Source organism: Xenopus laevis, chromosome 3S (assembly GCF_017654675.1).
Source record: "Xenopus laevis strain J_2021 chromosome 3S, Xenopus_laevis_v10.1, whole genome shotgun sequence".
Taxonomy (NCBI): domain Eukaryota; kingdom Metazoa; phylum Chordata; class Amphibia; order Anura; family Pipidae; genus Xenopus; species Xenopus laevis.
In genome coordinates, this window is record NC_054376.1 from 128,654,043 (window position 1) to 128,668,496 (window position 14,454).

General features: G+C 42.6%; 1 protein-coding gene across 2 annotated transcripts in view; it reads right to left on the reverse strand.

The window, feature by feature from the left end:
- The window catches only part of LOC108703540 (ephrin-B3), a 36,938-nt gene extending 23,582 nt beyond the window's left edge, over positions 1 to 13,356 (reverse strand). Inside the window, exon 1 of one of the 2 annotated variants that reach the window (XM_018239718.2) lies at positions 12,897 to 13,356. In XM_018239718.2, the coding sequence (XP_018095207.1) occupies positions 12,897 to 13,018 (122 nt within the window). In that variant the 5' untranslated portion in view covers positions 13,019 to 13,356. The remainder of the gene's footprint in view (positions 1 to 12,896) is intronic. The other variant, XM_018239717.2, reaches the window with a different exon arrangement.
- Between the last annotated feature and the right edge of the window lie 1,098 nt (positions 13,357 to 14,454).

Consider the following 14,454-nt stretch of genomic DNA (forward strand, 5'->3'; position numbering starts at 1 on the left):
TCAAATCTTCCTTTTAGCTGTGAAAAATTAGGAAGAGGGACCAACGCGTTTTGCACTTGACAGAAAAAGGGTGACTTTTTTAAAGCTATAGCTGCGTTTTCTTCTTGTCGTCTAATACAAGGCGACTATTCACCCTCAGCTTGAAACAGGGAGGACATACAATGACTTTTGGTTTTCATTTTTAGGAGAAAAAGGTTTCAGGAAGAAGGAAAAAGATGGCTGAGTAGGAATTGTACTGAAGGAGACTAAACATCCAGCTTGTGGGCAGGAGTAAAAAACAAACCTACAACCCTCTTTAATTTATATTTATATTATATATTATAACATACTGCCCTCATGCCCTTACCCACAATGCCACCTGTTCCTACATTTTGAAAGCCTGTTATTGTAGCTTCTCTCGTAAACAGCAACAAGCGCCCTGAATACTCATCAGTTGGTACCACAGACGCTTTATTCAGTACTGCAGGTTAGTCATTGCTTATGTAGCACAGGGGTAACACTCAGTAACGTGGTACATTAATAAATAACATAGATGCCTCTGTCTGTAGCACCGGTGTGTTGGGAACATATGTGCCTTCAGGTAAACACAGCAATAACACAGGAGCATCAGTCAGTAATAAATGTATCAGTCAGTAACACAGGGGTAACAGTCAGTAATAAATGTATCAGTCAGTAACACAGGGGTAACAGTCAGTAATAAATGTATCAGTCAGTAACACAGGGGTAACAGTCAGTAATAAATGTATCAGTCAATAACACAGGGGCATCAGTCAGTAATAAATGTATCAGTCAGTAACACAGGGGTAACAGTCAGTAATAAATGTATCAGTCAGTAATAAATGTATCAGTCAGTAATAAATGTATCAGTCAGTAACACGGGTACAGTCAGTAATAAATGTATCAGTCAGTAATAAATGTATCAGTCAGTAACACGGGTACAGTCAGTAATAAATGTATCAGTCAATAACACAGGGGTAACAGTCAGTAATAAATGTATCAGTCAGTAACACAGGGGTAACAGTCAGTAATAAATGTATCAGTCAGTAATAAATGTATCAGTCAGTAATAAATGTATCAGTCAGTAACACAGGGGTAACAGTCAGTAATAAATGTATCAGTCAGTAATAAATGTATCAGTCAGTAATAAATGTATCAGTCAGTAACACAGGGGTAACAGTCAGTAATAAATGTATCAGTCAGTAACACAGGGGTAACAGTCAGTAATAAATGTATCAGTCAATAACACAGGGGTAACAGTCAGTAATAAATGTATCAGTCAGTAATAAATGTATCAGTCAGTAATAAATGTATCAGTCAGTAATAAATGTATCAGTCAGTAACACAGGGGTAACAGTCAGTAATAAATGTATCAGTCAATAACACAGGGCATCAGTCAGTAATAAATGTATCAGTCAGTAACACAGGGGTAACAGTCAGTAATAAATGTATCAGTCAGTAACACAGGGGTAACAGTCAGTAATAAATGTATCAGTCAGTAACACAGGGGTAACAGTCAGTAATAAATGTATCAGTCAATAACACAGGGGTAACAGTCAGTAATAAATGTATCAGTCAGTAACACAGGGTACAGTCAGTAATAAATGTATCAGTAAATAACACAGGGGTAACAGTCAGTAATAAATGTATCAGTCAGTAACACAGGGGTAACAGTCAGTAATAAATGTATCAGTCAGTAAAAGGAGTACAGTCAGTAATAAATGTATCAGTCAGTAACACGGGTAACAGTCAGTAATAAATGTATCAGTCAATAACACAGGGGTAACAGTCAGTAATAAATGTATCAGTCAGTAACACAGGGGTAACAGTCAGTAATAAATGTATCAGTCAGTAATAAATGTATCAGTCAGTAATAAATGTATCAGTCAGTAACACAGGGGTAACAGTCAGTAATAAATGTATCAGTCAGTAACACAGGGACAGAGTAAAAACAGTCAGTAATAAATGTATCAGTCAGTAATAAATGTATCAGTCAGTAACACAGGGTACAGTCAGTAATAAATGTATCAGTCAGTAACACAGGGGTAACAGTCAGTAATAAATGTATCAGTCAATAACACAGGGGTAACAGTCAGTAATAAATGTATCAGTCAGTAACACGGGTACAGTCAGTAATAAATGTATCAGTCAATAACACAGGGGTAACAGTCAGTAATAAATGTATCAGTCAGTAACACAGGGGTAACAGTCAGTAATAAATGTATCAGTCAGTAACACAGGGGTAACAGTCAGTAATAAATGTATCAGTCAGTAACACAGGGGTAACAGTCAGTAATAAATGTATCAGTCAGTAATAAATGTATCAGTCAGTAATAAATGTATCAGTCAGTAACACAGGGGTAACAGTCAGTAATAAATGTATCAGTCAGTAACACAGGGGTAACAGTCAGTAATAAATGTATCAGTCAATAACACAGGGGTAACAGTCAGTAATAAATGTATCAGTCAGTAATAAATGTATCAGTCAGTAATAAATGTATCAGTCAGTAACACAGGGGTAACAGTCAGTAATAAATGTATCAGTCAGTAACACAGGGGTAACAGTCAGTAATAAATGTATCAGTCAGTAATAAATGTATCAGTCAGTAATAAATGTATCAGTCAGTAACACAGGGGTAACAGTCAGTAATAAATGTATCAGTCAGTAACACAGGGGTAACAGTCAGTAATAAATGTATCAGTCAATAACACAGGGGTAACAGTCAGTAATAAATGTATCAGTCAGTAACACAGGGGTAACAGTCAGTAATAAATGTATCAGTCAATAACACAGGGGTAACAGTCAGTAATAAATGTATCAGTCAGTAACACAGGGGTAACAGTCAGTAATAAATGTATCAGTCAATAACACAGGAGCATCAGTCAGTAATAAATGTATCAGTCAGTAACACAGGGGTAACAGTCAGTAATTAATGTATCAGTCAATAACACAGGGGTAACAGTCAGTAATAAATGTATCAGTCAGTAACACGTGTACAGTCAGTAATAAATGTATCAGTCAATAACACAGGGGTAACAGTCAGTAATAAATGTATCAGTCAGTAACACAGGGGTAACAGTCAGTAATAAATGTATCAGTCAGTAACACAGGGGTAACAGTCAGTAATAAATGTATCAGTCAATAACACAGGGGTAACAGTCAGTAATAAATGTATCAGTCAGTAACACAGGGGTAACAGTCAGTAATAAATGTATCAGTCAATAACACAGGGGTAACAGTCAGTAATAAATGTATCAGTCAGTAACACAGGGGTAACAGTCAGTAATAAATGTATCAGTCAGTAACACAGGGGTAACAGTCAGTAATAAATGTATCAGTCAGTAACACAGGGGTAACAGTCAGTAATAAATGTATCAGTCAATAACACAGGGGTAACAGTCAGTAATAAATGTATCAGTCAGTAACACAGGGGTAACAGTCAGTAATAAATGTATCAGTCAATAACACAGGGGTAACAGTCAGTAATAAATGTATCAGTCAGTAACACGGGTACAGTCAGTAATAAATGTATCAGTCAGTAACACAGGGGTAACAGTCAGTAATAAATGTATCAGTCAGTAACACAGGGGTAACAGTCAGTAATAAATGTATCAGTCAATAACACAGGGGTAACAGTCAGTAATTAAATTAAACCAGTCATAACACAGGGAACAGTCAGTAATAAATGTATCAGTCAGTAACACAGGGGTAACAGTCAGTAATAAATGTATCAGTCAGTAACACAGGGGTAACAGTCAGTAATAAATGTATCAGTCAGTAACACAGGGGTAACAGTCAGTAATAAATGTATCAGTCAATAACACAGGAGCATCAGTCAGTAATAAATGTATCAGTCAATAACACAGGGGTAACAGTCAGTAATTAATGTATCAGTATAACCAATAAAAAACTGGATACACCAGTAGGAAACCATTTCAACACCCCTCACCCCTCCATAAATGACTTAAGAATCTTAGTTGTTAAAGGGGTGGTTCACCTTAAAGTTAACTTTTAGTATCTTATAGAATGGCCAATTCTAAGCATCTTTTCGATTGGTCTTCTTTATTCCTTTTTTTTTATAGTTTTTAAATTATTTGCCTTCTTCTACCGACTCTTTCCAGCTCTGAAACAGGGGTCACTGACCCCATCTAAAAAACAAAAGCTTACAAATGTATTGTTATTACTACTTTCAGGCCTCAGGCCTCTTCTATTCATATTCCAGTCTCTTATTCATATTAGTGCATGGTTGCTAAGGGAATTTGGATCCTAGAAACCAGACGGCTGAAATTACAAACTGGAGAGCTGCTGAATAACTCAAAAACCACAAATAATAAAAAAATAAAAACCAATTGGAAATTGTCTCAGAATATCCCTCTCTACGTCATACTAAGGGGCCGATTCATCAAGGGTCGAATATCGAGGGTTAATTAACCCTCGATATTCGACTAGGAATTGAAATCCTTCGACTTCGAATATCGAAGTCGAAGGATTTAGCGCAAATTCTGCGATCGTACGATCGAAGGATTATTCCTTCGATCGAACGATTAAATCCTTCGAATCGAACGATTCGAAGGATTTAAATCCAACGATCGAAGGAATAATCCTTCGACCAAAAAAACATGGACAAGCCTATGGGGACCTTCCCCATAGGCTAACATTGACTTCGGTAGCTTTTAGATGGCGAACTAGGGGGTCAAAGTTTTTTTTAAAGAGACAGTACTTCGACTATCGAATGGTCGAATAGTCGAACGATTTTTACTTCGAATCCTTCGATTCGAAGTCGTAGTCGAAGTAGCCCATTCGATGGTCGAAGTAGCCCAAAAAAAACTTCGAAATTCGAAGTTTTTTTACTTCGAATCCTTCACTCGAGCTTGATGAATCGGCCCCTAACAGTTCATTTAAAGGTCAACAACCCCTTTAAGGAATATTTTAAAACAGATAATGAAAGGAATTTCAGTGGCTTTTAGTGATTTATAATGTAGATACCAAAGCCAATCAGGATCTGTATGAATCTCACCGCTATTAGAAATTCAGAATCTTCTAAAAATAAACTTTCCACTTCAATTATTACCATACTCCATACTGATGTATAAACCTCAGCGTCAGACACAGGGAACAAACTGATGCACTTTAATACCTGGGGGTCTGACTCTCCTCTCAATGACACTGGTTAATTGTCTTTTCATTATATTTGTATGTGACAATTGTCATTTATTTCATATAAAGGTCACTTTATTCTCTATGTGCAACTGTCAGACCCAGGGACCGTGGGACATTTCACTCATCCTAGGGACCGTGACAAACAACTCTCTAGTCACATTCATATATTGTCTGACTCCAACCTGTGTTACTGACTTGTGCCTTTATATGGTCACAGAACAACCCCTCAGTGACTTCTAATATCCTTATCATTTACAGTAGGGGTATATTATCCCTTATAATACATGAGTGATACTCAGAGTTCCCTGTATAACTCAGCCTGCAGCCTTGTGTCTTTATATGGTCACAGAACCCCTCAGTGACTTCTAATATCCTTATCATTTACAGTAGGGGGTACATTATCCTTATAATACATGAGTGATACTCAGAGTTCCCTGTATAACTCAGCCTGCAGCCTTGTGTCTTTATATGGTCACAGAACAACCCCTCAGTGACTTCTAATATCCTTATCATTTACAGTAGGGGGTATATTATCCCTTATAATACATGAGTGATACTCAGAGTTCCCTGTATAACTCAGCCTGCAGCCTTGTGTCTTTATATGGTCACAGAACAACCCCTCAGTGACTTCTAATATCCTTATCATTTACAGTAGGGGGTACATTATCCCTTATAATACATGAGTGATACTCAGAGTTCCCTGTATAACTCAGCCTGCAGCCTTGTGTCTTTATATGGTCACAGAACCCCTCAGTGACTTCTAATATCCTTATCATTTACAGTAGGGGGTACATTATCCCTTATAATACATGAGTGATACTCAGAGTTCCCTGTATAACTCAGCCTGCAGCCTTGTGTCTTTATATGGTCACAGAACAACCCCTCAGTGACTTCTAATATCCTTATCATTTACAGTAGGGGGTATATTATCCCTTATAATACATGAGTGATACTCAGAGTTCCCTGTATAACTCAGCCTGCAGCCTTGTGTCTTTATATGGTCACAGAACCCCTCAGTGACTTCTAATATCCTTATCATTTACAGTAGGGGGTACATTATCCCTTATAATACATGAGTGATACTCAGAGTTCCCTGTATAACTCAGCCTGCAGCCTTGTGTCTTTATATGGTCACAGAACAACCCCTCAGTGGACTTCTAATATCCTTATCATTTACAGTAGGGGGTATATTATCCCTTATAATACATGAGTGATACTCAGAGTTCCCTGTATAACTCAGCCTGCAGCCTTGTGTCTTTATATGGTCACAGAACAACCCCTCAGTGACTTCTAATATCCTTATCATTTACAGTAGGGGGTACATTATCCCTTATAATACATGAGTGATACTCAGAGTTCCCTGTATAACTCAGCCTGCAGCCTTGTGCCTTTATATGGTCACAGAACAACCCCTCAGTGACTTCTAATATCCTTATCATTTACAGTAGGGGGTACATTATCCCTTATAATACATGAGTGATACTCAGAGTTCCCTGTATAACTCAGCCTGCAGCCTTGTGTCTTTATATGGTCACAGAACAACCCCTCAGTGACTTCTAATATCCTTATCATTTACAGTAGGGGGTACATTAACCCTTATAATACATTAGTGACACTCAGAGTTCCCTGTATAACTCAGCCTGCAGCCTTGTGTCTTTATATGGTCACAGAACAACCCCTCAGTGACTTCTAATATCCTTATCATTTACAGTAGGGGGTACATTATCCCTTATAATACATGAGTGATACTCAGATTTCTGGCCAATCACAGGACAGGATAGGGTGCAGAATGATGACAGACAATATGGAGGAATGATAAGGATTGTGGGAGAGTGGGGGGAGGGGTGGTGGGTGCCAGACGGGTGCAGATGGTGGAAATGACAAATACACAGACACTGTGACAATAAATAAAACGTTAGTAGAGACATTTTGGAATCTCAGTTGAGAAACCTGATTATGTTGAAAGCTCATGTCGCGTATAAATAATTTTGTTCTTGGGGGCTCAGTCTGTGGGACACCCCACTGTACCCCACTGTGTGAATGTGGGTGGGTGTTTAGAGGGAGAACAGATGGTGCTGGAGGAGAAAATGCAGGCAGTGCATGTATACTGAGAGGGAACTGCAGTGCAGGAGGACAGAGGGAGAACTGGCAGTGCAGGAGGAAAGAGGCAGAACTGGCAGTGCATGTATACTGAGGGAGAACTGGCAGTGCAGGAGGAATGATGGAGAACTGGCAGTGCATTTATACTGAGGGATAACTGGCAGTGCAGGAGGAAAGAGGGAGAACTGACAGTGCAGGAGTTAAGAGGGAGAACTGGCAGTGCAGTTATACTGAGAGATAACTGACAGTGCAGGAGGAAAGAGGGAGAACTGACAGTGTAGGAGGAAAGAGGGAGAACTGGCAGTGCAGGAGGACAAAGGGAGAACTGGCAGTGCAGGAGGACAGAGGGAAAACTGACAGTGCAGGAGGATAGAGGGAGAACTGACAGTGCAGGAGGATAGAGGGAGAACTGACAGTGCAGGAGGATAGAGGGAGAACTGACAGTGCAGGAGGATAGAGGGAGAACTGACAGTGCAGGAGGACAGAGGGAAAACTGACAGTGCAGGAGGATAGAGGGAGAACTGACAGTGCAGGAGGACAGAGGGAGAACTGGCAGTGCAGAAGGACAGAGGGAGAACTGGCAGTGCAGGAGGACAAAGGGAGAACTGGCAGTGCAGGAGGAAAGAGGGAGACACAGCGGGTGCATGTACATCTGTCAGGCAATAAAGTGGGAAAGCGCAACTTACAGACAGAGACATTGGTACATCAGGGTGATCTCTCATCATTGCCATTGTAATTAATTGAATGCTCGTTAGCTAATGACGATTTTTGGAGCTGACAGCCAATGTATCTAATTAATGCAGCTAATTACAGAAAATTGGTAGAAAAGAATGAAAATGTATAATATGCCGGGGGCCTAATTATCAGAACAAAGGCAGAATTAGGTGCAGTAGTAAATACAAACAGACATACAAATGCGACTCCAACTGTCTCCCCCCCCGCATATAAACCACTTGGTACGCCCCTCCCTGGGGCTCAAAGCCTGAGGTTACAATTCCCTGTGTCTATAAAAGAATCCCGGGAATTCAGCTCAGGCTGATAATGTGATCAGTGGCTACTGGCACCTTCCAACTGGCCTCTCTGAGATCACATCTCCCTCCTATAGTAACAAGAGACTGTGGAATCACTTATTCCACCTATAGCAACTAACCACTGTGGAATCACTTCTCCCACCTATAGCAACTAACCACTGTGGAATCACTTATCACACCTATAGCAACTAACCACTGTGGCATCACTTCTCCCACCTATAGCAACTAACCACTGTGGCATCACTTATCACACCTATAGCAACTAACCACTGTGGCATCACTTCTCCCACCTATAGCAACTAACCACTGTGGCATCACTTATCACACCTATAGCAACAAGTGACTGTGGCATCACTTCTCCCACCTATAGCAACTAATGACTGTCGCATCATTTCTCCCACCTATAGCAAATAACGACTGTGGCATCACTTATCACACCTATAGCAACTAATGACTGTGGCATCACTTATCACACCTATAGCAACAAGTGACTGTGGCATCACTTCTCCCACCTATAGCAACAAGCGACTGTGGCATCATTTCTCACACCTATAGCAAATAACGACTGTGGCATCACTTATCACACCTATAGCAACAAGTGCCTGTGACATCACTTCTCCCACCTATAGCAACTAATGACTGTGGCATCATTTCTCCCACCTATAGCAAATAACTACTGTGGCATCACTTATCACACCTATAGCAACTAATGACTGTGGCATCACTTATCACACCTATAGCAACAAGTGACTGGGGCATCACTTCTCCCACCTATAGCAAATAACGACTGTGGCATCACTTATCACACCTATAGCAACTAGGTATGCACCGAATCCTTTGCAAAAGATTTGGCCGAATACCGAATACAAATCCTAATTTGCATATGCAATATGCAAATTAGGGGTGGAAAGGGGAAAACCTTTTTTACTTCCTTGTTTTGTGACAAAAAGTCACGTGATTGCAAATTAGGATTCAGATTCGGTTCGGCCGGGCAGAAGGAAATGGCCGAATCCAAATCCTGCTGAAAAAGGCCGAATCCTGCCCGAATTCCGAACCGAATCCTGGATTCGGTGCATCCCTGATAGCAACTAATGACTGTGGCATCACTTCTCCCACCTATAGCAACAAGCAACTGTGGCATAATTTATCCCACCAATAGCAACTAGCGACTGTGGCATTACTTATCCCACCTATAGTAATTGGTGACTGTGGCATCACTTATCCCACCTATAGCAACCACCGACATCACTTATCCCACCTATACCAACTGGCGACTGTGGCATCACTTCTCCCACCTATAACAATTAGTGACTGTGGCATCACTTCATCCACCTAAAGCAACTGGCGACTGTGGCATCACTTCTTCAAGTTATAACAACTAGTGACTGTGGCATCACTTATCCCAGCTACAGCAACTAGTCACTATGGCATCACTTATCACACCTATAGCAACTGGCGACTGTGGCATCACTTATCCCACCTATAGTAACAAGCGACTGTGGCATCACTTATGCCACTTATAGCATCACTTCATCCACCTAAAGCAACTAATGGCTGTGGCATTACTTATTTCACCAATAGCAACTAGTCACTGTGGCATCACTTATCACACCTATAGCAACTAGCGACATCACTTATCCCACCTATTGCAACTGGCGACCGTGGCATCACTTCTTACAGCTATAACAACTAGTGACTATGACATCACTTATCCCAGCTACAGCAACTAGTCACTGTGGCATCACTTATCACACCTATAGCAAATGGCGACTGTGGCATCACTTATCCAACCTATAGCAACTAGCAACTTGGCAGCACTTATCCCACCTATAGCAACAAGCGACTGTGGCATCACTTATCCCACCTATAACAACTAACGACTGTGGCATCACTTCTCCCACCTAAAGCAACTAACGACTGTGTCATCACTTTTCCCACCTATAGCAACTAATGACTGTTGAATCACTTATCCCACTTATAGCAACTAGTCACTGTGGCATCACTTATCCCACCTATAGCAACTAGTCACTGTTGCATCACTTATCCCACCTATAGCAACTAGTCACTGTTGCATCACTTATCACACGTATAGCAACTAGCGACTGTGGCATCACTTATCCCATCTATAGCAACTAGCGACTGTGGCATCACTTATCCCATCTATAGCAACTAGCGACTGTGGCATCAATTATCCCACCTATAGCAACAAGCGACTGTGGCATTACTTATCTCACCTTTAGCAACTAACGACTGTTGCATCACTTATCACACTTATAGAAACTACGCACTGTGGCATCACTTATCCCACCTATAGCAACTAGTCACTGTGGCATCACTTATCACACCTATAGCAACTGGTTACTGTGGCATCACTTATCCCATCTATAGCAACTAGCAAATGTGGCATCAATTATCCCACCTATAGCAACAAGCAACTGTGGCATCACTTATCCCACCTATAGCAACAAGTCACTGTGGTATCACTTATCCCACCTATAACTAGTCACTGTGGCATCACTTATCCCACATATAACAACTAGTCACTGTGGCATCACTTATCTCACCTATAACAGCTAGTGACTGTGGCATGAGATCCCTCCTATAGCAACAAGTGACTTTGGCATCACTTATCTCTCCTATAGCAACTGTGGCATTACTTATCCCACCTATAACAACTAATGACTGTGGCATCACTTATCCCCTCCATGTTGGCAGTTAATGTATGGTCAGCTTAATGTATTGTACAGTGAATAGAGGCTCTTGGGAGCTTTGGGAATAGATAACATGGTGCTCCCTTGTTGCTTGGGTCTCCAGACTAAAGAAATGCCCAAGACTGGCAGTTTTTATGGGAGTTAATAGGGTGGGCACTGGTTGGCACAAGCAGAGCCCAGATCTTATTAGTGTCAGGCACACTCCCTGGCTCAGTGCTGTTTGGCCGACATCTCCAGGTCACCGTCCTGACCCACAGAAAGGATTGTGAGACAATGAGTGTCAGCTCCATGCCAAGCTCACCTTCCCTGTAGCTATTACAGTACCAGTGGGGCAGAGTCCTGTGCCAACACAGCAAACCCAAGGCTTGGCATCTACCATATAAATACATGAATGTATCTGTTAGCAAACTGCCAGCTGTCTGACTCTGTGCCAGCCAGTGCCATGCCAAGCTCTGCTATTTCATTGCCTGTCCAGCTCTGCTCTCCGCCAGCTACACATCCACCAGCACTGACACCCCCAAACTGGCACTTTCCATCACCCATAGTGGAATCAATCCCTGCACCCCCATAACAGCTGTCAGACCTCTCCAACACTACACGTACCCCCTTCACCATGTCAAAGCCACATCTTACACGACATGCGCCATCAGTAACTGTATATCGGTAATTATTGCTTAATCACCCCACGTTTTATACAGGAAGAGGGGACCCTGTGTCCCGGCTAAACCTGCCCCCCACTATTGAGTCTCTGGTCCCCCAATGTAAAGATGCAAAACAGCACAATTTGCTGCATCTGATCATTTACACGGATATCGCCGATTTTCATGCAATAATTTCTGTTCAGATTTCACATCTCAAATAAAACCTTTCCACACTATCCTTTACCCACGATATATGTTACATGACACCCCAATTTATATAAATAGATTATTTCAGCCTTTCCCCACGTACTGAGAGCTCACACCCCCTTTCTATTAGGGTAACCCAGTGCCCAGGGTGCCCCAGAACAATACCCCCTGTGTGTGGCACATATACAGCTGCCGGCACTTACACATCATATAAACACACAATTAACCAATTTCCTAATCACTGAAACCAAAAAAACTCTATTTCATCCCAATCCCATTGCACCAGTGGAACCAACTGATTATCCACAGATTTCTGCTTCATTTCCCATTAATCTGCAGTTTATATCAGAGATTTCATGATGTGGAGCTGAATAATTATTCCTCTGGTCCATAAATAACAAGAACCCCATTTTTCTCCATATGTAAATATAATTACTATTGGCAGGACCCCAACACATATACATATTGTAGTAACCCCCGATACAGAGATCCCCCATATATACACACTGAGCCAGTACCCTCGATACAGGGACCACATATTTACATACTGAGCCAGTACCCCTAATCCACAGTGACCCCAATATCAACATGCTGAGCCAGTAACTCCGATACAGTGACCCCCCATATTTACATACTGAGCCAGTACCCCCGATACACAGAGACCCCCATATTTACATACTAAGCCAGTACCCCTAATACACAGAGACCCCCATATTTACATACTGAGCCAGTACCCCTAATACATAGAGACCCCCATATAAATATACTGAGCCAGTACCCCTGATACAGTGACCCCCCCATATAAACATATTACAGGAGCCAGTACCCCTGATACACAGTGACCCCCATATAAACAAACAGTAGGTGCCCCATATAAATTGTATAATAGAGTATTTAGTGTAAGATGAAAACCAACTGGGATTTGGGAAAGGCAAAAGAATCCCTGAATATCCCCCGGGTTCTCTGACAGTTGTTAGTGCCAGTGGGATGAGCCCCCCTTGTTACCCCCATACGTAGAGGCAACGCTCGCTGTCCCCCCATGTCGTACCTTTTGTTGGAGCTGTTCCAGTAAATGGGGTCCAGGCTGAGGGCTGAGATCATAGAGAAATCCCACCAGGTGAAGAGCATCCGTATGTACAAAGCCGTGGCCAACTCCCGGCCAAACATCATGTTTCAAGGGGAAATTCAATGGGAAATGCACAAAAGGACGGGGGGCAATGGAGGTTTTTGGGTGGGACGGGGGCTTCTTTTGCTCCTTTGTTGTCGCTGGATTTGCTGCTGTTCAGGGGAAGGGGGGAAAGTTTAGCAGGAGAAGTTTTCCCATATTTCATGGAAAGACTCGGGGTCTTTAGGATTGGAGGGTCTTCTGGAGACCATTGGGGGGCTGCTGAGAAGTGGGGGAGGGGGGCTGCATGTTACTCATGAGAGTGGGGGTTTTGTCTGGTCCCTGTCTCTCCCCCTCTCTCTGCTGCTGCTGCCGCTTCTCCTGCTGCAAAGTCTGATCTGGAATAAATCCCCCCTCTCCCAGGAGCAAGAAAGGGAAGGTGGGAGGAGTCACAGATGCAAATCCGGGGCTGGAGGAGGAGGGGTTATGGGGGGGGATGTGAGTTCAGGCTCTAAAGAAGCATCACTGGGGGGTCTGTGGGAGAGGCAGGTAGATTGTCAGCTTCTTGTATCAACTGGAGTTACTGGTGCAGCTCTATACAGAGGGGTTACTGAGGGAGAAGCTGCAGCTCTATACAGAGGGGTTAGTGGGGAAGAAGGTGCAGCTCTATACAGAGGGGTTAGTGGGGGAGAAGGTGCAGATCTATACAGAGGGGTTGCTGGGGGGAGAAGTCGCAAATCTATACAGAGGGGTTACTGAGGGAGAAGGTGCAGCTCTATACAGAGGGGTTACTGGGAGAGAAGATGCAGCTCTATACAGAGGGTTTACTGAGGGAGAAGGTACAGCTCTAAACAGAGGGGTTACTGGGAGAGAAGGTGCAGATCTATACAGAGGGGTTGCTGGGGGAGAAGGTGCAGATCTATACAGAGGGGTTACTGGGAGAGAAGGTGCAGATCTATACAGAGGGGTTGCTGGGGGAGAAGGTACAGCTCTATACAGAGGGGTTACTGGGAGAGAAGGTGCAGCTCTATACAGAGGGGTTACTGGGAGAGAAGGTGCAGCTCTATACAGAGGGGTTACTGGGGGAGAAGGTGCAGATCTATACAGAGGGGTTACTGGGGGAGAAGGTGCAGATCTATACAGAGGGGTTACTAAAGGAGAAGGTACAGCTTTATACACAGGGGTTATTAGGGAAGAAGGTGCAGCTCTATACAGAGGGGTCACTGGGAGAGAAGGTGCAGCTCTATACAGAGGGGTTGTTGGGGGAGAAGGTGCAGCTCTATACAGAGGGGTTGCTGGGGGGAGAAGTCGCAAATCTATACAGAGGGGTTACTGGGGGAGAAGGTGCAGCTCTATACAGAGGGGTTACTGAGGGAGAAGGTGCTGATCTATACAGAGGGGTTAGTGGGGGAGAAGGTGCAGCTCTATACAGAGGGGTTGCTGGGGGAGAAGGTGCAGATCTATACAGATGGGTTACTGGGAGAGAAGATGCATCTCTATA